We start from the raw sequence: 22975 nt of genomic DNA, 5'->3' as shown, positions 1-22975 counted from the left end.
TCACTATTCTCTTCCAATTCCTGCATTGATGAACTGGGCAAAGTTCTCTCCACTTCACCAAGAACCTCTCTCTCTCTCTGTATGTCACCCATAGTCTTCTGCCAGAAAGAAATCTGAAGAATCTTTAATAATTTGAACACAAACAAGCCATATTGCCCTGATGGTATCCCATCTATTGTGCTAAAAACTTGTGTCCCATAACTAACACCTTATCTGTATACCCTTTTCAATGTGCATCTATCCTATGGCATGGAAAAGGCTCGCATCTTTTCCATCCCAAACAAAGGTAATAAAAGTCAGCCAGTGAACTACTGTCAAATTGCTCTCACTTCTGTTCTATCTAAAATTATGTAGAAGGTCATCAACAGTCAACTGTTGAACTACCTAGAGACCTACCAACTAATCAGTGACCAGCAGTACAGATTCCGTCAATTGCATCTACAGCTGATCTAGCTTTCACCACCCACCTCTGGATTCATGCCATGGAAAAATTTGGAAAAACTTGTGGTTGTTGCTCTTGATATTTCAAAGACATTTGATCAGGTTTGGCATAGGGGTCTAGCAAACTGCAATCGTGTAGTCTGTCCTCCACACTCTGTAAATGGATCGCCAATTTTCTTGCTGGTCACTCACTATGTGTCATGGTGGATGACTTCCTTTCCTTAGATTTTCCCACCAATACAGGAGTACCTTAGTGTTCTGTTCTTTTGCCTGCTCTCTTTATATATTAATAACCTCACATAGCTTTTGCCAATGACAATGCACTCCATTCCTCCTTTTATTTTACAAATCTTGTAGTGCTCAAGTATTAGAATCCTTAAGATCCACCACAGCCACTGGCCTGAACTCTGATCTCCTAGCTATATCTCAATTGGAAAGGACAAATTTATAGACTTGAATGCCACCAAAAGTCAGTCCTGTCTGATCTCTTGCAAGAAAGAACTTGCATCTCTTCCTCTTGCTTTCAACAGTACCCAGATATCCAAAAGCAGATTTCTCTTCTTGAACTGATCTACACCTCTGATCTTTCCTGGCACAAACAGTTCAACTGTAGTTTCTGCAACTGTCAAAAAACTTGGTGTATTTTTTTTGCATAAGATGCTACTTCACACCTTTGCAGATGCTAATTCTATACAAATCCCAAATCTGCCCATCCATGGAATATTTGCTCTTATAGTTGGGGTGTTGGTGGTGCACCAAAATCCTCTCTAAGATTGCTTGATTCTATTCAGAAGAGGGCAATCTGGCTTAATAATGATCCTTCTCTCGCATATCCACTTCAATCTCTTTAGTTTAGTTTCTGCCTTGTGCTGCTTCTATAGATACTTACTGCTGAATTGGCCACTATTATTCTTCCACTTTCTTCCAAAATCATTAGAACAAGAGCCGCTGTTAACCAACACCCTTTTACAGTCCATCTTGAAATTCACTGAACCAATTTGCTGCCTCCTTTCTCATTAAATCAACTTCTGTTTGTTGTAACATCCTTCTCCACTCTGCCTTCCCCAAAGAATACAACCTACAGCTGTTCAAACAAAATGTGAATAGATTCTTCCTTTCTTCTTATCCTTTTGCCTACACACTAATATACTATAGGTCCTGTGACCTTGTGTATGTGTGTGTGTGGATCAGATATATATAAAACAATTGCATTAGTCTCCCATAATGCAAAGCACACTTCCTTTCAGAGATGTATATTGCTATGCATTATGGGAAGGGTCACTACAGACCATTTTCACTGATGAGACTGTAATAAAGTTTGAAACCGGTCTAGGTAGTGACCCTTCCCATAATGCTTAGCAATACATGTTGAAAAGGAAGTCTAAGTTGCATTATGGGATACTAAGGTAAAATGTAAAGTTAACAGCTTCTGTACCTGTGAAGTAACTTCACATGCAAACTATTTGTTTACACTTGGGTAAAGAATTAAACAAGAATATAATTTCTTGTTTATGAATATGAATTACAACATATGAAACCAGTCTTTGGTTTCATATGTTGTAATTCATCACATGAAATACAATAGAGTAAACCCCACATGCGAGGTAAAATATACTGTCAGATGCATATACTGATACAGTATATGCATCTGACATAACCGTTATATACAGTACATTACCATAAGAACTAGACAGTTGTTTGGCAATGTTTTCCAGTGTTTGTTGAATTCATAGGTTCAGATTTTATATTCAAAGTATAAGATGATCTCTTGTTTTAGCACTGACATACAACTTGTCTTTGACTTTCAGTCTTCATACAAATCTTTTTCTGCTCAGTGGGGAAAGCAAAATATAGCTTATGATAAAATAGATGCTATGTCTATAAGTATGCATCATATTAAAAGTTATTTTCTGTTAAGAGTATATATTTCCTAAAATTTATGTGGCATCTGATATATGGTCCACATTTACTTATTTATGTTCCATATGTTATGATCTTTAACAGTGTTAAGTAATCATTCTACCAAAGATTCTTCTACTGAATCATCTTTTTATTTTTTATCTCCTTACAGATAAACATGTTGCATTTTCTTTGATTGGTGGTTATCATCCATGCAATAGAAATCTTCATGTCTCCTGCATAAAAAAAAATGGGGATCAGACTAATGGATCAAAAATAGGAAGCCATAAACCAGAACATGTTTCTCAGAGGGATGGCCAGATAGATGGAAAAACAAAAATAGATGAACCTACTCAAGCATCAAAAGATGACTTTCCCAAAGGTATTTCCCCATTGACAGTAATATATTATGAATATTCCCTGAATAGCTATCTTGGTTGGTGGTTATCATGCAGTTTTTTATATTGCTTTAGTCATAAAATATTCTTTTTATGTAATGAATTAAAGTAATGAACTTAGGATAACTCAAGAGCATGATATTTATGAAATTATTTGCAGGTTAAAAAAATAAATAAAAACAGTTTGCTATTTCGCCTTGAGAGAGAGAGGTGATGATAGGATTATTTCCAGATATTGATGCTTATTACAAAGTGATTAGGTTTTCATGTCAGACATATCACTGAAAGCCACTTTCATTTGGCTAGCATAATGAGAAAACATGAGCAGAGGTTAAAGAATCATTTACAAATCTTATGTGAAGCCAGTGATGAACTTCCTGTTTCTAAATCTCTGGATGTTGGACAAACAGGATTATTTCGAGATATTGATGCATATTACAAAGTGATTAGGTTTTCATGTCAGACATATCACCTAATTGATATGTCTGACATGAAAATGTGTGTGAAATTGATATGTCTGACATGAAAAGTGGCAATTAGCAGGTCAGACATTGATATGTCTGACCTGCTAATTGCCACTTTCATTTAGCTAGCATAATGAGAAAAGTTGAGCAGAGGTTAAAGAATCATTTACAAATATTATATGACGCCAGTGATGAACTTCCTGTTTCTAAATCTCTGGATATTGGACAAAGAGGATAAAGTGAAGAAATAAGGAATCAGTGAAATTAGATTTTAAATTCCAAATTTAGAAGTTTAGCTTTACTTAATCACTAAATTAAATTATCTAAATAAACTAGGACTGTGCTTAAGGGTCAAAGCTGTATAACTGAGAGGAGACCTCCACATAGCCTTTAAAGGAATGTGAGAACCGACTAGGGCTTCTGACCTAATGTCCAATCCTCGCCTTCTCGTGATGCACCTTGTTGGGTATCTACCTGGATGCTGAACGAACGAGGATGAGCTGGCAATTTAGGATTTAGCCGACCAAATTGTAATTCTTATTGGCTTAAACCTAATTACAAAATGATGCTACAACATGACAAAATTTCATGCCAGCTGCGGCGTCGCCCGGTTAAACAAGGCCTCCGTTGGTTTCACCAGGGTGAACAGCGAAAAGTCAGCTACTGGAACAAATCTGAAAACACACCGCAACTTGACATCACCAGAGTTAAAGATCGGTACTATCAACATAAGAAGCCTGAATGGCAAAGAAATGGAGCTAGCTGAGGAATTAGATAAAAACCAGATCAACATAATAGGGGTGACTGAAACAAAAAAAACAAAAACTGGTGAGATCTTTCTGAGCAATAAATACAAAATATTATATTCAGGCAATGACAATCAAGGAAAAGGAGGAGTAGCCATTGTATTCAACACTAAATATGAGGCTAATCTTCTTGAATGGCAGGCAGTCTCAAGTAGAGTGATGTGCACAAATATCAGAATGGGGAATTGGACAATGAGACTTATTTCTGCCTATGGTCGACTTCTACCTTAGTAGAAGTGGAGGAATTTTTTGAGGATTTAGAGAGAGCATCTGACACGATGACAAAGGAAAAGTTGATCCTTATTGGGGATCTAAATAGCAGAGTAGGAAATGATTGTCAGACATACAAAAATATATTGGGAAAATTTGGAGAAAAGAGCAAAGCTAATAATAATGGCAAATATGTGGTGAGGGTGTTTGCAAGGATAGAAAAAAAAGAACTCCATGGCGGACACAGGAAGTTAAAGAGGCAGTGAAGAAAAAGAAGAAAGCATATCAAAAGTTCCTGGCAAATAAATTGGGTTGTGCTCTTCGAGAATACAGAGACAAATGTAAGAAAGCTAAACACTGTAAAACTAGCTAAACAAAAGTCATGGGATGACTTTTGCAAGAACATAGAAAATAAATATCAAGAAGGTGGCAAAATATTTTGGAGCTTGTTTGAGAAGCTTAGAAATGGAGGAAAGAGTACTGTAAAAGGAGTTAGAGATGATAAAGTGACATATAAACTGGAGAAAAAGATATCCTTGAAGTATGGAGTCATTACTTCAAGAAATTGCCAAATGAAACAAGCAGTGATAGCACATTGGTAAAAATCACACAACAGGCATACAGTCAGGAATACATATCCATACTTGAAGTAGAAAAAGCCATCAAAGGCTTAAAATGTGGAAAGGCAGCAGGAGTATATGATATCCGACCAGAAATGCTTAAGTATGGTGGCATAAAAGTCTTGCAGTAGCTGCACTGCATAGTTCAGATGGCCTGGAGAGAGGGACGATTTCCTGATGATTGGAGTAGAGCTCTCATAGTACCCGTATATAAAAAGGGAAATAAAGCTGAATGTGAGAATTACAGAGGTATTTCCCTACTGAGTGTTCCTGGTAAGATATATGCAAGTATACTTGAGAAACGGTTGAGAAGAATTGTAGAAGAAAAGCTTGGTGAAGAACAAGCTGGATTCCGGCCAAATAGTGGCTGTCAGGATTAGATCTTCATTTTACAACAAATAGTGGAGAAATCATGGGAATATAACAAAGATCTCTATTTGAGTTTGTTGATCTGGAAAAAGCATATGATAAGGTGCCAAGAGAGAAGCTATTCAATACGCTACAGTTATATGGTGTCAATGGGGCATTATATCAAGCAATACTTAGTCTTTATTTGAGTTGTAAGTCAGCAGTTAGAATTGAAGGCAGTACAGGAAGATGGTTTAATGTTAAATCTGGTGTGAGACAAGGATGTACATTATCTCCTCTGTTATTCATTATCTATATGGATCACATTATGAAGGAAAGTGGTATTAAACATGATATCAAAATTGGAGAATTTAATGTCAGCTCTTTGCTTTATGCGGATGATGTTATACTTCTAAATAAATCCTCTACAAGTCTGCAAGATTCTCTGACTAAATTGACTAACTGTTGTAATAGATATGGTATGAAGGTCAGCAATACAAAGACAATGAAAATAGGCAGAATCATTGAAAATGTCAACTGTGTTGTGAATGGAGAACCTGTGGAACAAGTAAAACATTTCAGTTACTTTGCATGATTTTTAGTGAAGATTGTAAATTAAATATAGAAATAGACAACAGAATCAGCAAAGCTGGTAAGGTGGGAAGTCAATTGAATAAATTCATATGGAATAAGAGAGAAATTAGTCGGAAAACTAAATTAGCTGTATACAAGGCAGTGTTCAAACCAGTTTTAACTTATGGATCTGAGAGCTGGGTCAGAAGTAAAACACTTGACCAAAGACTAGAGACTGCAGATATGAGAGTCCTGAAAAAGATTATAGGATAGGCATGAACAGATGGCATCAGTGGCAATATCATATTAAAAACGAGGATATTAGGAATGAGCTTGACATTGTCAGCATCCAGGAATATGTTAGCAGAGCTAATCTCAGGTAGTATGGTCATTTAAACAGAATGGGCGAGGAAAAATTGGCAAAACAAGTGTTCTCTGCCAGGTTGGCAGATGAACAACCCATAGGAAGACCAAGATATAGGTGGATTGATACAGTATAATGTGCCTTAGATGACAGAAATATAAGATCTGATAATATTGGAGTCTCGACAAGTAACAGACTGATCTGGAGGAAAATTGTATATAGGAAGTTACTAATGATGTAAATTTTTCATGTAGTACGATTATATCCTGTATTCTCCTTGAGGGTATATGGCAGGAATTTGATGATGATGAACTAGGACTGTTCCATTTCTTAATGAGTGAGAATCAAATTTTATATGTTACTACACAGCAACTCTCCCTGATCATCTGAAGGTATAACCAGAATGTCCTTAAGAAAATTCCAATTGAAATTATAAAAATGCCATGAAAATTTCTTTTCATATAAAATTTCATATAATATGCTATGATGGACTTCTCTCATTGAGAAGTCCCATTGCAGCATGACTCATACATCTTAAGTATTTCTTAACCTCCCAAACATTCAGGATATCTATAGACATCCAGCTAAATCTGGATATGATTCAACCCACCTGTTGAAAGAACATGGGTAAGAAGTGCAATTTGGCCGTGATACCGTTTAGAATAGGTGGGATAAACCCTCATGCTGAAGAGAACACTTAATTGATTATCTCATGTTCATAGCTGCATCTCAGTTGCCTATAACAAGAAACACAGTTCCTTGTTCTATGCTGGGTAACTGGATCTTAGTTATATTGGATAGAGTAAAAATATAGAAATTATTTATAGTTTTGTTTTCTCTTTTTATTGTACAGTATAATTTTAATGCCTGGACAAAATAAAGATCCTTCCATAATTTCTTCACTTAAATGTTGCCTCACCCCTGAGAACCAATTTCATTTTTAATTTTTTTTTGCACTAATTTGTTTCTATTTGCTTACTAGACAAAAATTTTCTTTGTTATCGAAGAAATTAATTCACGATAATTATTTGAAATATTATTGTTAAAAAAAAGAAAAAGAAAACTGGCTGCCGACATTCCAGATTATATTATTTTTATTTTTGTTCAAAATCATTGAAATCGAATAATACTTCACACATTTTCTTTAGGACGTGCTTGATTGACTTTGCTTTATAGAGAATAAAATGAAATTCTTTAATCATATCACTAATTTTTTTTCTTTATATAGTAATCTACTGTTCTTTGCACTTTCACTTTCTTGTTTTCCCTTGTATAATTATTTATTTCAAAATGAAATTAACAGTTATGATTTAAATTTATATGTATATATTTTCTTCATAATTCAGGTATTATTTTAAAGTAAGTGATACTTTTGCTTATATTCTATCATTCAAAATATGTATATGCACATGCATTGATTGTGAAATTTCATTTCCATATTTTTACAATAGAATTGAACTTTATTTCACCTTTGATAGTTTACCCCCCCCCCTCATGCTGCATCACTATCACACACCCGAAAACTTATGAAATATAGGTACATTTTTTATTTAACTCATTATTTTTCTCTAATAATTGTTCCACATAACTAATTTTTCGATACAGAAACTAGCTGTGATTATTATAAATTAGCAAATTATAAATCAGAAAATATACATATTATTTCCTCAGCTCATTCTGAGCAATAAATACAAAATATTATATTCAGGCAATGACAATCAATTAAAAGAAGGAGTAGCCATAGTATACAACACTAAATACGAGACTAATCTTCTTGAATGGCAGGCAATTTCAAGTAGAGTAATGTGGGCAAATATCAGAATGGGGAACTAGACATTGAGACTTATTTGTGCCTATGGTCACACAGAAGGTTCTTCTAAGGTAGAAGTGGAGGAATTTTTTGAGGCTTTAGAAAAAGCAACTGACAAATTGAAAAATGAAAAGTTGGTCCTTGTTGGAGATCTAAATAGCAGAGTAGGAAATGATTGTCAGACATACAAAAATGTTTTGGGAAAATTTGGAGAAAAGAGCAAAGCTAATAATAATGGCAGATATCTGTTGGATTTCTGCTCAGGACATGGACTGGTTATTACTAACACCATGTTCCAACATAAAAATGTGCACAAATTCACATGGAGAGAAGAGGCAAAGAATAAGAAAAGTCTCATTCACTATATTATTGTTGATAGTTATGTTTTCTCTCTGGTGCAGGACACCTTGCTTCTGCCTGATATCTCCACTTGGGCCTGGTCACACTGAAGAGACCTCAATAAAGGTTGAAACTAATCTGGGTAGTGGCTCTTCTCTTAATGCATAACATTATACATATCCATAAGGAGATGTGTTTTGCATTATGGGAGATACAGATAGGAGTGATGTTAGCTTGCTCCATCTTTGTAACGAGTTGCCCGATGTTGTACTACTTTACCACAGTCCTGAAGATACTTTCAGGTGCAAACTTTGTTTGCTCACACTTGGATAAAGGATTAAACTAAATTTATTATAGTCTAACCAAGCGAAAAATAAACTTTCAACATCTTTCTCTAAATCTGGAGTAATTTAATAAAAAGTGGCACATTGTTTGGCAACTCCTGTAGGTAGAGATGACCTTGCTAATGCTTCTGCCTGGTATCTTCACTTGGGCCTGGCTCCCACTGAAGAGACCTCAATAAAGGTCGAAACTAGTCTGGGTAGTGGCCCTTCTCTTAATGCATAACATTATACATATCCACAAGGAGATGTGTTTTGCATTATGGAGATACTGAGATAGGAGTGATGTTGGCTTGCTCCACCTTTGCAACGAGTTGCCCGATGTTGTACTACCTTACTCCAGTCTTGAAGATACGTTCAGGCACAAACTTTGTTTGCTCACACTTGGATAAAGGATTAAACTAAATTTATTATAGTCTAACCAAGTGAAAAATGAACTTTCAAGATCTGACAATGTTGTAGCTTTGACAGGTAACAGTTGATTTGGCAGAAAATTGTAGGTAGGAAGTTAGTAATGATGTAAATTTTTCATGTAATACTATCATATCCTGTACACCCCCTTGAGAGTAAATGTCAGGAATTTGATGATGATGATGATTATAAATCAGGAAATTATGTGATGTTGGGTAATAGGGGAAATTAATATTTAAAATCACTGTTATCCTACAAATGCAATATCAAAATAAAGAAAGATGGAAAAACCAAACAAGAAATTTCTGCCTGTAAAATATTCAGATATTGCTTGAGGCTCTTTAGTGTACTGCCTGCATGTTCTGTTTCTCGGTGGGGGTTAGTAATCTCCATTAGCTTACAGCTTATTACTGGATAGAAAGGAATATTAGTAAGTATACCCAAGACACAATTCATTTATGAGATGGCAAGCAGCATCAGCAGTAACATTCAGGGTAAGAATAGGAAACTTCGCGAAATGCAGAAAAATTGGAGCCTTCGCCTTTCGACTATTACAAAATATTACAAAAAAGTGTTTGGACATATATTGGATTTTGTTATTTGGAACGGTTTCATCCTGCATTTTTGGTGGTAGATTTTCGGAGGAAAATCTACCACCAACAGCTAATAAAAAAAAAAATAAATAAATAAAAAATAAAAAATAAAAAACTGCATGCAAATGTTATGTATGCAATAAAAAAAAATATCAGAAAAGAAACAAAAATCTGGTGCCCTGAGTGTAAAACTGCTTTGTGTGTTTACCTTTGCTTTAGGGTGTTCAACACTGTTCAAGAATTTTAAATTCTGAACAATAAGAAATAAGAAATGTTTCTTTTCAGGGGCATCAAAACAGTCCCTTTCAGGACTACAAATATTGATAGAGAGATACCTGACTGTAATGTTTCCAGCTCATCTTGAAGGCGAATTTTTTAAGTTGTTTTTAACACAGAATGATATATTGTTCTTTCGAAATGTCTAATAGTATATTTTCAAAGGAATAAAATATAAGAGGAACTGGAATACTCTTTCCAGTTCCTCTTGAAGTCGAATTTTTAAGTTTTTCTAACACACAGAATGACATATTATTCCTTTGAAGTGGCTTATAGTACATTTTCGAAGGAATGAAATAAAAATAGGGAAAACCATTGGTAGTATCTCATGCCTTCTCTGTGCAAACTTTTTTTTTTTTTTTCATGTCAACAACTGCAAGACTTTGGTATCAATACACGTTTTTACTATATGTAGGGAAATTAACATCGGAGATGAGACTAAATATATTTTTTCAAGCCTCCAGCAAACTGAGTGATGGCCTTGCAGTGTGCTTTATTGCAGAACCAAATCATAATTATTGTATTTGCTGGCATATAAGAACATTTTTTTCCTTTGAAAATAGGTCTGAAAAACAGGGTGCGTCTTATACACCGATACTCAGTTTTTTTATTACTTTCATTTCTGGAAATTTTCTTTATTCCGAGTTATGTGATTTCTTTCTTGCTTCCGTGCGGTGTGTGAGATCATTCCAGTTACGTAGAGTAGAGTGGATGCGCATGCACTGTCATCGATGATCACAGCAGTGTTCCTGTTAAACGTTCCAATTGTTGTCGCAGTTGTTGTGAACGGTGATAAATTTCTGCCGCTAAATTTTCTCTAAATTTCTTGGCAAATTATGGCTGAAAAATGTCTGCATTGCTACAATATTGCATACAAGCGACGTGTGATTGCGTATGCTAAAGAACATGGAAACAGCGCTGCAAAGAGGCATTTCGGGACACCCCCAACTGAGAAAATGATTTAAGAACTTGCGGAATCAGGAAGAGGATCTAAAAAAAATTTTTTTTCCTAAAAAATGTGTACAAAAAAGGGGATGCGTCTTCAGATGTTATAATGGAAAAAATAGTAAGAAAAAAATCATTTGCTTTCTTTTCAAAACACAAAGAAAGAACGTTGTAAATTCACCCAATGAAAAAGAAAATACTACATATTTTTCTTCTGTTATCTGATTTTTTTTTTTTTTTTCTTGTAGGAAAAAGAGAAAAAATCACTGCATATAACATGGGAGAATGCAAGATTGCAAAAATCTGTAAATCGATACATTATAACTAATAGAGAAATCATGTAAAAAATTATTCATGTAAGAATTCTAACATCAGCAGATATAACGACATTTTCTTCTAGTTTAGATATGTGGCATTGTTGAAGTATCTAAACCTTTGCTACTATTTTACACTAAAATGAATTGGCATGTACCCCAAGTAATTTACGTTTGTATCAGTTGTCTTGCGAACAATTTATAAACTAAATTCTCTGAAATATCTGCAGATTGAATAGATCTTTATCCCCCCCCCCCAAAAAAAAAAGATTATGTAACGCATATGCTCCTTTTTCTTTTAATCTTCTTTTCAAGATAATTGTATCAAATAATTTATAATTTTTCGATAATAAAACTGATCATTATAAATCAAGAAATTATTTTGGCATAAATAATGTATCAGCATGTAAAAGAAATGTCAGTATTTCTGTGTTAGAATATCTGCTAATCAACAATTGAAAACAAAACATGACATTCTTGATGTATTCTGCACTACAGCTTGAGGCACTTTTGTGTGACTTCTGGGGAAGTGTTCTGTCTTTTCTTTCTCAATAGCAGTGAGAGTAATCTAAGCTTTTAGCTTTTCCTCCAGCTAAGAGGATTATTATCAAGTATTTCTAAGACTTAGATTATTTCAGAAATAGCAACCAGCAGCAGCAGTAGAAGTAGTCATACAGTGGAACCTCGGTTGTCGAACTTAATTCATTCCCGAAGGCAGTTCGGAAACCGAATTGTTCGAAAACTGAAACTATTTTCCCATAAGAATTAATGTAAAATGGATTAATCCGTTCCCGAACCCCAGATGATTGTTTATTTAAACCTTTACAACAGTACTTCATGCATAAGATTGTATACAAACATAATGAAAATGCATAAAATCTTACACACAAAGAATAAACACAATAAATAGATAAAATAAAAATGAAGATTTAACTTCACTTTAACTATACATACGGAGGAGAGTTGATAATGAAAGTGGAAGGAGGTGAGTAAGGGGGGAGTCCCCTTCCATAAAAATCATGATTTATTTTTTATTTTATTTTATTTATTTATTTTTGAGTATTGTACATACCGTTGATTTCGCTGACATGAAAATGGCGCTCGAGATACGAACGCCATTTTCATGTTTGGATATGATTTATTTTTTCATTTCTATTGTGGTTCTAACAACTTTTCTTTCCACTTTGCTGCTATCCCTATTCTTCTGCAGTCCCATGGTGGCTTAATTAATAATTTATGGGAAAAAAAACAAACAAACAAAGAACACTCACTGCAAATTTGAGCAGGCGTCTGCACTGAACGAAGGCTGATGCTTTCCTGCCTTACAGCTCAGCACACGTAACACGCGGTTACCGTTTGTCTGTTCAGGAACCGAAATTCTTGTTGGAAACTGGGGCGTTTTTTATTCAGAAAATATGTTCGGGAACCGAATTGTTCAAGAACAGAGGCGTTTGACAACCGAGGTTCCACTGTATTTAGATTTTTTAAGAAAAACAAATATAAAAAATAATACTACTGAACTTGTTTAAGTTAAGGGATATTACATCCTATATCGTTTCTTAGCCGAATAAGAAACTCAGAGTTTCATGCCGAATATAGTAGAAACTATATAAAGTTCGGCGATTCCAAGCGTAAGCAAATACCTGGATACTGCAGCAACTGACCCTAAAGGTAGTGCAAGCTGAGGCAACTCATGTCTAAGGTGGAGCAAGCTCCGATCACTATTCTTGATATTTACCCATAATGTGAACTTAGCTCCTAGGAGCTGTATTTCTGTTCTATATTATGAGAGAAGGTCACTACCCAGACCGGTTTCAACCTTTGAGGTCTCATCAGTGAGTAGGTAGACCTAGTTAATATCAAGTTTGTAGCGAACAGAACTTACAACCCTTCTATGAGTATTGCCGAGAGGTGTCCTAATAAATTATTAGATATATGAAGAGCCAAAGGCTTCAGTTTAACTTAAACTTAAACTTTAACTTAAACAAGTCATATGTCGCCGAATTGAAGCCTTTGGCTCTTCATATATCTAATACTACTGAACTTTCTTTTGTGTGGTATGCAAACAGTTTTACATGGTGAAAATATAGTATAGTATTTCTAAAATTTCAAATAATTTCAGCAGCTGTTAGATTGCAAAGAAATAGTACAGAATAAGAAGCTTCATGGTACAACAATCTTATTGCCTTATTTCTTTTGTCAGAATGGTAAAATGAAGTAATAGATTTTGAATACTGTCTAGAAATTTAGTGTAGTTATGTAATTGAGTTCCAGGAGAGGATAAGGAGGGGGTGGGGATAGCATTAGAAAATCTTCTAAATGAGTATAAATTTTGAATCATTCCGTATATGATATCTTTCATATTATATTTTCAGCATATCTACGGTGGATATGCACTAGATATTATCGTAACGTGCATCCTACAAAAAAAAAAAAAAAAAAAAAAAAATGAAGGGGAAGAGCCCCCTGCTAAAATATCATTGGATACGCATTAGATATTATCGTAATGTGCATCCTACAAAAAAAAAAAAAAAAAAAAAAGGGGAAGAGCCCCCTGCTAAAATATCATTGGATGTTAATTAATAAAATGACTCGCATTCCGAAACTGAGTAATGCAATTTAACATGATTTGTTCATAAAAACAAAAAAAAAATTCATTTCAAAAACTGAAATGTGATGATCCATATATGGTATTTTGATAGGAAAGAAAGCAAACGATGTTATTTCGAGAGATAGATTCCGATATTCAGACCTAATGTTTATTAAATATGAACAGGATATGTGAAAACCCGACAAGTTGCATAAGTCGTATGACTTACGTCATCAGGGACATTGGTGTATAAAAAAAAAGGTTAAACGCAACTAACAAAGATTAAATTCATAGTCCATTAGATGTTTCTAACTGTAACATTGAAAAAATTGAAACATTCGTTACTGAATGTTTGTTGGAACATTGTTATTTGTGTAAATGAATGAATCTGTTTTTCACAAAGAACAGTTTACATTTCATCGAGAAGATCAAGGATGTTAATATAGAACCTTCAGACATTTTAGCAAGCTTGGATATAGTCACCCTCTTCACTAATGTACCAAGAAATGATACAGTGACTCTTCTTGAAAATCTTTTTCCACCAGACATTGTAGAACTATACAAACACTGCATGAATAATACGTTTTTCACATTCCAGGACAAATTTTGGGAACAAAAGGAGGGACTAACAATGGACTCTCCCTAGCTTTAGCCAACCTTTTCATGGAAAACTTTGAAACTAATACTCTAAAAAACTATCAAAAGAAACCTAAGAGATGGCTATGGTATGTGGATGACATTTTTGTCATTTGGCCAGGAGCCACAGATGAATTAATTGTTTTTAAAGAATATCTTAACAGAATATAACCAAATATAAAATTTACTTTGGAAATAGAAGAACATAAAATATTACCTTTCCTGGATATCCTCATAGAAGAAAAAAGTTTAACCTTTTCTGTTTACAGAAAATCGACAACTACAAGAAGATTTCTTAATGCAGCCTCACACTACCAACCTCACAAAAAATAGGTATAATAAAAACCTTGAGAGACAGAGTATATAAGATATCCAGCACCAAAAAAAAAGCGAAATGAGGAATTACATTACTTAACACAGAACCTCACACTTAATGGATTTGAGCCAAAAACAATCAAGAAAATCCTGAACACAGCTCCCACAACGAACATAGAAAAACAATATTTCAAGAATGCAATCTCACTACCATACATCAAAAATGTCACAGACAGATTAGCAACATTGCTCTGCAAGTACAACTTAAAAGTAGCTTTTCTCCCTTTAGAAAAAATATCAAGATTCCTACATCCACCGAAACCTTTGCACCATCTAATAAAAAACCAGGTGTCTATCAAATCTATTGTTCTTGTTACATTTGTTATGTAGGCCAGATCAGAAGGTCCAGAGAAATCCATATGGCAGAACATAAAAAAAGACGTAGAAAAAAGAAAAGAACACAAATCAGGCCTAGCTTTCCACACAACTTTCATTGGCCATAAAGTACTTTGGGAAAAAAATGATCATGTCATATATTGATAAAAACTGTTTCACAAGAAAGTTTATGGACGTGGCAAAAATGCTTAGAATTCCTACACAGCACAACAAAAACAAAGATTTGATATTACATCAAGTGTGGTCAGCATTCATAAAAAATCTAACTTTCTCAGATCTTGGACATAACACACGTGAAGCACAGAACATGACAACAAATAACAATGATCCAACAAACATTCAGTAATGAATGTTTCAATTTTTTAGATGTTACACTTAGAAACATCTAATGGACTATGAATTTAATCTTTGTTAGCTGTGTTTAACCTTTTTTTTAATACACCATTGCCCCTGATGATGTAAGTCATACGACTTACAAAACTTGTCGAGTTTTCACGTATCCTGTTCGTATTTAATAAACATGTGGTCTCAATACCGAAATCTATCGAATTACTGAACCACAGAAACTTTCTCACACAAAGGTCATATTTATTTCTATTAATTTTATTTAAAAATATAAATATTTGACATAATATTTTCAGTGCAAACTTTTAAAATTTCGCAAAAAAATTCTTTCTATATTGTAAGTAAAGTGAAAGAACAATCGGGGCACTGTTTCGTTCCACTGATTTGAAGAATAAAATATAGCAATTTTACTATTACTAAATAGATTCATTGCAAAGGCTGATCGATGGTCATTTCAGGATTGATTATTTTTGCACATGTGAAATTCGTTTCAATTTTTGGGAAGAGACACAATAAATCAATTGGAGGCAAAAAGAGGTAAAATATCTTAAGGCAGTAAAGGAAATTCCAAGTAACACAGTATTCCTAAATACTGTGTTACTTGGAAATACTGTTAAATAGCCGTAAAGGGATTAACGGCTGAGGGAGGTAATGACATGATTAAAGGTAGAATGACGATAAAGTTTTGATCCATGAAAAAAGCTAGGGTGGTCTGGCTATTTCATCCACCTTAGCCAGTTGGGGAGGGGTTAAACGTATCAACTTCCTGGATGGATCTCCTGCTTGACTTCTTGATTTCTTTTCAATTTTTCTTGCAGTAGTCATTATTGTTGTTTACAATTTAGCACTCATTCACTTTATTAGCTTCTGCATTTACTTTTTTTTATTATGTTGTGACATTTAACTAAAAATGAAATAAATTCTTATGTTTTCTAACCAGAAAAGTGATAGTAATTTGGTTAGTAATAAGTTTTGTTCCAAACCTAGCTATTGAGAAGCAATATCAAGCCAGTCAAATGGTGACTTGAAGTAACATTTACTTTTTCAATTATTATATTTTTGTACTGCTTTTTTGCCTGTTTGTGTACACTTAATATTTCTTTGATAATATATTTAATAACTGACAAAGCTTTTTTTATATTTCATTGAAAAAAATGTTATCCTTATTTTGCAACTGAAATATACTATACTTAATTGAATCGTTTTGATCTGCTGGAGAATATCTTCCCAATGAGTGAGAATTTTGTATTTTTGACTTACAACCAAGTATTCTTGGTTGTTTGCATGAATGCATATTTATAAGTCAGGAAGCTGACTTATAAACATGCTATATTTTTATGTTAGACTAGCAGAATTACCCTATAAGTTAAAGATGCCAAGAAATTATATTCTTGGTTTCATCCTTTCATCAAAACTTTTATGAACTAACAGATTACCCAACAGTTTTCCAATCCTTGATTCAGTTTGTTTTAAGAAACTTTATTGGTCTTTCTGTTTCTTAAAACAGAAAGACCAAAATGACAGTATTTCTAGATTAGCAAATTTTTATTTAATTTCCAGTATGGAGACCACATGTTTCTAAACAGAAATAGATTTTATTAAAATAAACAAATATAACCTGACAAGAAGTTGTCGGACTTATATCGTCGGGGATATAAGAATAGTATTTAAAAAAAGACTATAAAAATTAATTGCACATAACAGATGTTATAAGAACAAAAGATGTCAAAAAAGAAGATGCTTGACATCGCACACAACTATCACCACAGGTCATCAAGTAGTTTGGTAAACAAAAATGCCTTATATTGATCATAATTGTTTTACAAGAAAGTTCAAAGAAGCCCCTTGCAAAGATTCCCCACACAGTGTAAAAAAAAATCAAGGCTTAATCTTACATCAAGTTTTGGTCTGCTTTCATTAAAAAACCTAACTACCACGATACTACGATGCAACACATTATGCCACTGAACGTGACAGCAACGACTAAAGTGTCCCAATATGCATACAGTAATGAATTTAAGATTTTTATTCTGGTTACTTATTTGTATGTATCTATTGTGAAGTTCTGATAATATCTAATATGTGTAATTAATTGTTTCTAGTCTTTTGTTGTGTATAATGTTTTGCTGGTACCCCTTACAATGTAAGTCTGACAACTTATGAAGCTTGTAGGGTTATAATTGTTTATTTGTGTTCTACTCTACCATATACACTGGTGTCCAAAAGCAAAGGACAAACTACATTTTTACCTGTATATAAAAAAATTTTCATGACTACAGCCAAATATGGACATAAATTTATTGCCACTCTACTAATAAATTATATTACAGAAAAAATGTGTTATAATTTTTTATAAATTAAATTGCGATACATTTTTAGCAAAAGTTAAAAATTTCCTATGGAATTAATGTACAGTGCTTACAGAAAACTATGGAGAGACGACATATTTTTCTGTAAGCACTTAGAACCAAGTGATTCGATTCTCAAGGCAAACTGACACTGGTCCTCCTCCAGAGCAAGGGTAGGGCCATGTTTGTTTGTTTTGTAGATGGGAATTTCAAGCAACAATGCATCTCCCCTATTGCATACCATATGTATTCTGTGGAATTGAGATCTGAGGATCGTGTTGGCTGCTTGCTTTGGTTAATATTCTCGGTCTCCAGAAGTTTCTCCACTGCTTGTACATGATGTGGTTTGGCATTGTCATCCATAAAAATGAATTCTTTGCCTACAGCTCCATGGAACAATCGAACATGCTATTGAAGAACTTAGTTGCAATATCGTTCACCAGTTATACATGATGTAGAAAAGAAAAAAGTTCACTAGTTCCTTTCTCCAGCACTTGTAACTTGGTACATCCATTAAGCATATGTCTCCCCACACCATGCCCCCAGCACCGCTGTATCTATCTGTTTCAAGAACATTGTTACGTCATTGTTTTTCCCTGTATATTTTAGTTGTTATCCCTTTTATAAAATTTTCCTTTCAATAAAACCTAGCCCCTCCAATTTCAACAAACTTTGACTCTCAACTCACTTCTTGTGCACTCACTCTCATAGGGAAATCTAATCTGTGTCACAGTTTGATTTCTAAAACTTTGTCACGTTTTATTCTAACTACTAAAGATTATTCCTTAATTAAGAAAGAATCCTTTGAAATTTCTATCTGGGGCAGCCTCTTTTTCAGATATTGACGAATTTATTTTTTAAAACTGTGCCAGCCAATATCCTAGGATAGAAGGGACTCTTATTCAGAGAGAGACCTTCCCAGAAATTTATGCTCATACTCATTAAACAAACACTCAACTACGGCAATGTAAAACTCAGCTTGCAGTCGTGACCTGTAATTTAACACAATATACTTCCTATTCTCTCCTGCTTAGGTTTGAGTTTATGAGTGGTACTTTGATTTCATATTCAGGCAAGGCTCAGGTATAAGAAACAAAACATGTTTATTGGGATCTTAAAACATTTACAAATATAAAATATCACACACTCAATTAATTCAATATCATGCTAAATCAAACTAAGAGAAACAAGTAAACCCTATGGCATATGAGTAATAACACTTTCCCTTAAGTTAGACATAAATACACATAATATAAATACCATGAACTTCTAATCAATTCTGTCTACAATGTTAGTCTCACACATTAAAATTTTGTCACGTTTCATCTATAAACATTTCCAACGTTTATAGATGAACATAATTCATCTATAAACGTTTCCAGACAACTTGTCTAATGGAAATCTGCCTATATAAGATCAAGATGATCACTTAAAGTTTTCTAATAATCTGTCCACATTAGACCAATACATAATGATTTTCTTTCCTCTAACATAATTGGGAAGTAGATATCAAAGTTCTGTACTTTACCATTTCTTGGCCGGAATACCTGGTCCATTAGATCCGTTCACCTTTGTTGAACTCGGTTCGGTACTTCCATCAGATCATGTCCACGTGGAGGATCATGGTAGTCGTCTGATTAGGCTTTACTCTGCATTCAACATCGGATTTCCGTCTATCTGGATCTGCTGCCGATCAATCTCATCTGTTCTGCCGCTTGCAAGGGAACGCTCTGCTGCTTCCTTTCGATGGGACACTTAGCGAAAGCTCGAAACTATAGATGCCGACATCTCACTTTTGGCACCATTCGGAATCTATCAAGCACCCAAAGGAAAGGGCTCACCGTTCGACATCGTCGTACCAACTTGAATTGATCAGGAACAAGCAGGTTCAAAGGAGACAAAAAAAAAGAGCCTCGAGAAACGGCGCGAATCCCCTTTTATTCTCTCTTCCTTGTGCCCTCTTTTCTGCTGTCCTTTTTCATATGCCACATCCTCAGTGCCCCTTGGCTGATCTGTTATGCTCCTTCTCCTCTTTGAGTGCTCTTTTTTAGGAAAGCGAGCTAGAGTCGCCTTCCGCATAAGCCCTTGCTTCAAGCCTTACGCTCAAGCAAGATGGCTCGCACGTGACCTTTGGACTATTGTTTACAATCTTACTTAGCCATTCACTGTATACAGAATGCCTTAATATAACTATAATTAACACACAAAATCCTCTACATGATTTTTGGATAGACAACATTGAATCTTATAATTCTACATAAAGAGGTATACATTTATTCTTACATACAGTAAATAATTTCTTTAATTTCTACTGGAGTACAAGTTTCTCTTTCAGCTGTTATATTAAACTTGTTTAATCCTGAATGAATAGTTTCTTTATAAAAGTTCTTCATTCAGGATCTAACAACATTCTCACAATGGTAAGCAGTACCACTTTCATGCCAGATCAAGAGTTGTCTAGAATTGGAGGAAAGACTAAAACGACTCATCTGTAAAAAGTACATTAGCTCACTGGCATCTTATTCAATTTTTATGGATACAACACCACTGAAAACGTGTTCTAGGATGAACTGTGGATAATGGGATGCAGACTGCAGGTCATCTGGTGTATAGGCCTACTTGTTGCAGACTTCTTGCCACAATTTATTGAGATACCCGTGTACCTGTGCTTGAATGGAGTTGACTTGTAAGCTGACCTGCTATGGTACGGTGATTAATTTTTGGCATTGAAACAAAAAATCTGTCTTCATACTCTTGTAGAAAGAGGACCTTTGCAAACATTTGGAACATATTCCATTGATTTGGAACACTGCCTAGAGCCTGGATACAATGCTATGTGAGATTCTAAACTCTCTGGCAACATCAGTATCTGCATCCGTTCAGGTTTCAAATAATTCTTGCCCACTCTTGAAATCATCTTAATTGTGTGTTTGAGACATTAGAAGACCCAAGTTTGCAACTTTATTCCTTCAGACCCAATTTGCTTAGGGAAGCCTTTTGCCTTTTATCCTGTTGAGTGCTATCACTTGATCCTCTTTGCATGTGAGTCAAAAATTGGAATATGTACCCACTTTCTACTTGAAATTGTCAGTTGTATAAATTGCAACAAGCTGATTTGTCTGAATTTATGCTTGGAAATTTGCTTGGAATGCATACAGTAAAAAAATAAATAAAATAAAAGTGACTAGAAATTTACTGCAATCATTCATAAATTTAACATTTTAATAAGCATATATATTACATGATGTGATATCATAATTTTTATGCTTGTTTAGTTTTCTAAGGATTCTCTGTTTTAATAAACTTTACAACTAAGTAAAGCAAAAAAAAAAAAAAAAAAACTCAGGCTCTTTTATTCATTAATGCATCATTAACTTTTATTGTAGGAAAAACAAAATTAATGTCGCAAAGGAAGAGAATTGATTTTTCTCAGATTTATACCGAAAGGAATTTTATCACTCCTACTAGAGCTATGAATGAATACCTGTTAAAACCTGAGTAAGTATTTTCCATCCAGCATTATGCATTTATTTTTATTCATAAAATAATTCATTGTACAACAGATTTTAACTTTTTTTGTTGTTTTCTTTCAAGCTGATTTCAAGTGTTTTTTTTTTTAATTTTTTCCTATTATGTCTAGTTTTTGAGGAACAATTCTGTACAGTTTTATGATATAAACACTATTAACAATATCATATATGCAGAATGAAAATAAACTAGAGTGACTATCCTAACACCATCGGTTTATAAGATAAACTTAGTGTTTTCCATTTCAGACCCTAACAGTAATTAGCTAACATAGCACGACTCCACTTCCATCCTCATAATCTGCTGATGAAACCTCTCACTGTGTTTATCACTTATAGCCTGAGATTTTCTGGGAAAAAGTCTAGAAAGTGTATTTTCAGACACATCCTGCATTCCATGTCATGATATACTTTGAGCATAGAAGAAATGATTTCTTTGTAATTTGGAGATTTGCAGTTGCCGAAAAAGTTTTCTGCAACTCACTTAAAATGTGTCCATGCATTAGTTTCCTTTTAGTTTAAAACTTGTTTATATTGTTATTAATTTCTTGCCCAATTAAAATGCCTTCCTTTACTTTTTGCATCACTTATTTTTGGAAATTTTTTGTTTCAAATACTGAAGCACTGCCCCTTCCCAATTCATTGCTTTCATAAAGTTTTTCATGAGTTCAAGTTTTATGTGAAGTGGTGGCAAATAGATTTTTCTCTCTCTACCAATAGAGCATGTTTAATATTTTTTTTCTCTAGGTGTGAAGTGTGTATGCAAAGGCCACTCTTTAACAACATAATGATTACTTCTGGTCCTGTTGTCCCATTCATATAGAAAGCAACAGTACTTAGTGTATCCTATTTGTCATCCAAGCAGAATGGCAATGACTTTAAGATCATCACTTATAAGCATCATAATTAATGTTTCTAAGCACTGTTTTCATGTTTTTGCATGTCCCTTCATAATAATTGAATGGGCTATTGGGATGGATGGATATAAGCCTGAATGAAAAGTCTCCATTCAGATGATGTGTGTTCAGTGCCATAGGACTCCATTAGCCCATCTACATTACTACAAAAGGTTAGTGTATCACGTGCAGAGCCCAGCTTTTATTTTGGTTGCTTATCTCACAGCCAAAATTGCATTCATAGGCTTCCTTAATTAACTTTGTAAATGGCCTCTGCTTCTTCAGAGTGAACTTCTTACATACATACCAAAACAAATTAGTAGAATTGACACACACACACACATGTGAGGCATTTTTCTGTCATACAAAGAATACAACACAAGTTATATCTGAGACTCGCACACCGAATGAACTGTATAGGCTAATGTGGAGTGATATAATGTGTTGCATTGTCTTATGCAATAGGTACTTACATATTGCATCATCTCTTGTTAACCAAGCACAGTTGATGCAATAACAGGAGAATGGGATTGTATCACAATAGGCAACAATAGCTCATATAGGACTCATTTTTTTCTCCAGAATGGTATGTGATTGAAAAATTTTAAAAACATATTTGAAATTAGCATGAAAAACTGATTTAGAAATACCTTTTCTTGTAAATAAATGATCATAAACATTATTTCATTTTTCTGAAAAGAAGTTTCTCTTCTGAATCTGTATAAACATATAACAAAATACATGGCACATATAAAGATGTGATGGAAAAT

At 34.1% G+C, this 22975-nt stretch overlaps 1 protein-coding gene across 1 annotated transcript in view; it reads left to right on the top strand.

Annotated features, from left to right (window-relative positions):
- Positions 1-22975, top strand: part of ZnT49B (solute carrier family 30 member 9) — a 244361-nt gene that overhangs the window by 39706 nt on the left and 181680 nt on the right. Inside the window, exons 4-5 of the mRNA XM_090395926.1 lie at positions 2513-2722; positions 21169-21280. Of these exons, the coding sequence (XP_090252052.1) occupies positions 2513-2722; positions 21169-21280 (322 nt within the window). The remainder of the gene's footprint in view (positions 1-2512; positions 2723-21168; positions 21281-22975) is intronic.

This window comes from Typopeltis vanoorti, chromosome 7 (assembly GCF_054136105.1).
Source record: "Typopeltis vanoorti isolate ZY-2024b chromosome 7, IOZ_Tvanoo_1.0, whole genome shotgun sequence".
Classification (NCBI taxonomy): Eukaryota; Metazoa; Arthropoda; class Arachnida; order Uropygi; family Thelyphonidae; genus Typopeltis; species Typopeltis vanoorti.
Note: the sequence above shows the minus strand (reverse complement) of the source record. Positions and strands in the feature narration are given on the sequence as shown.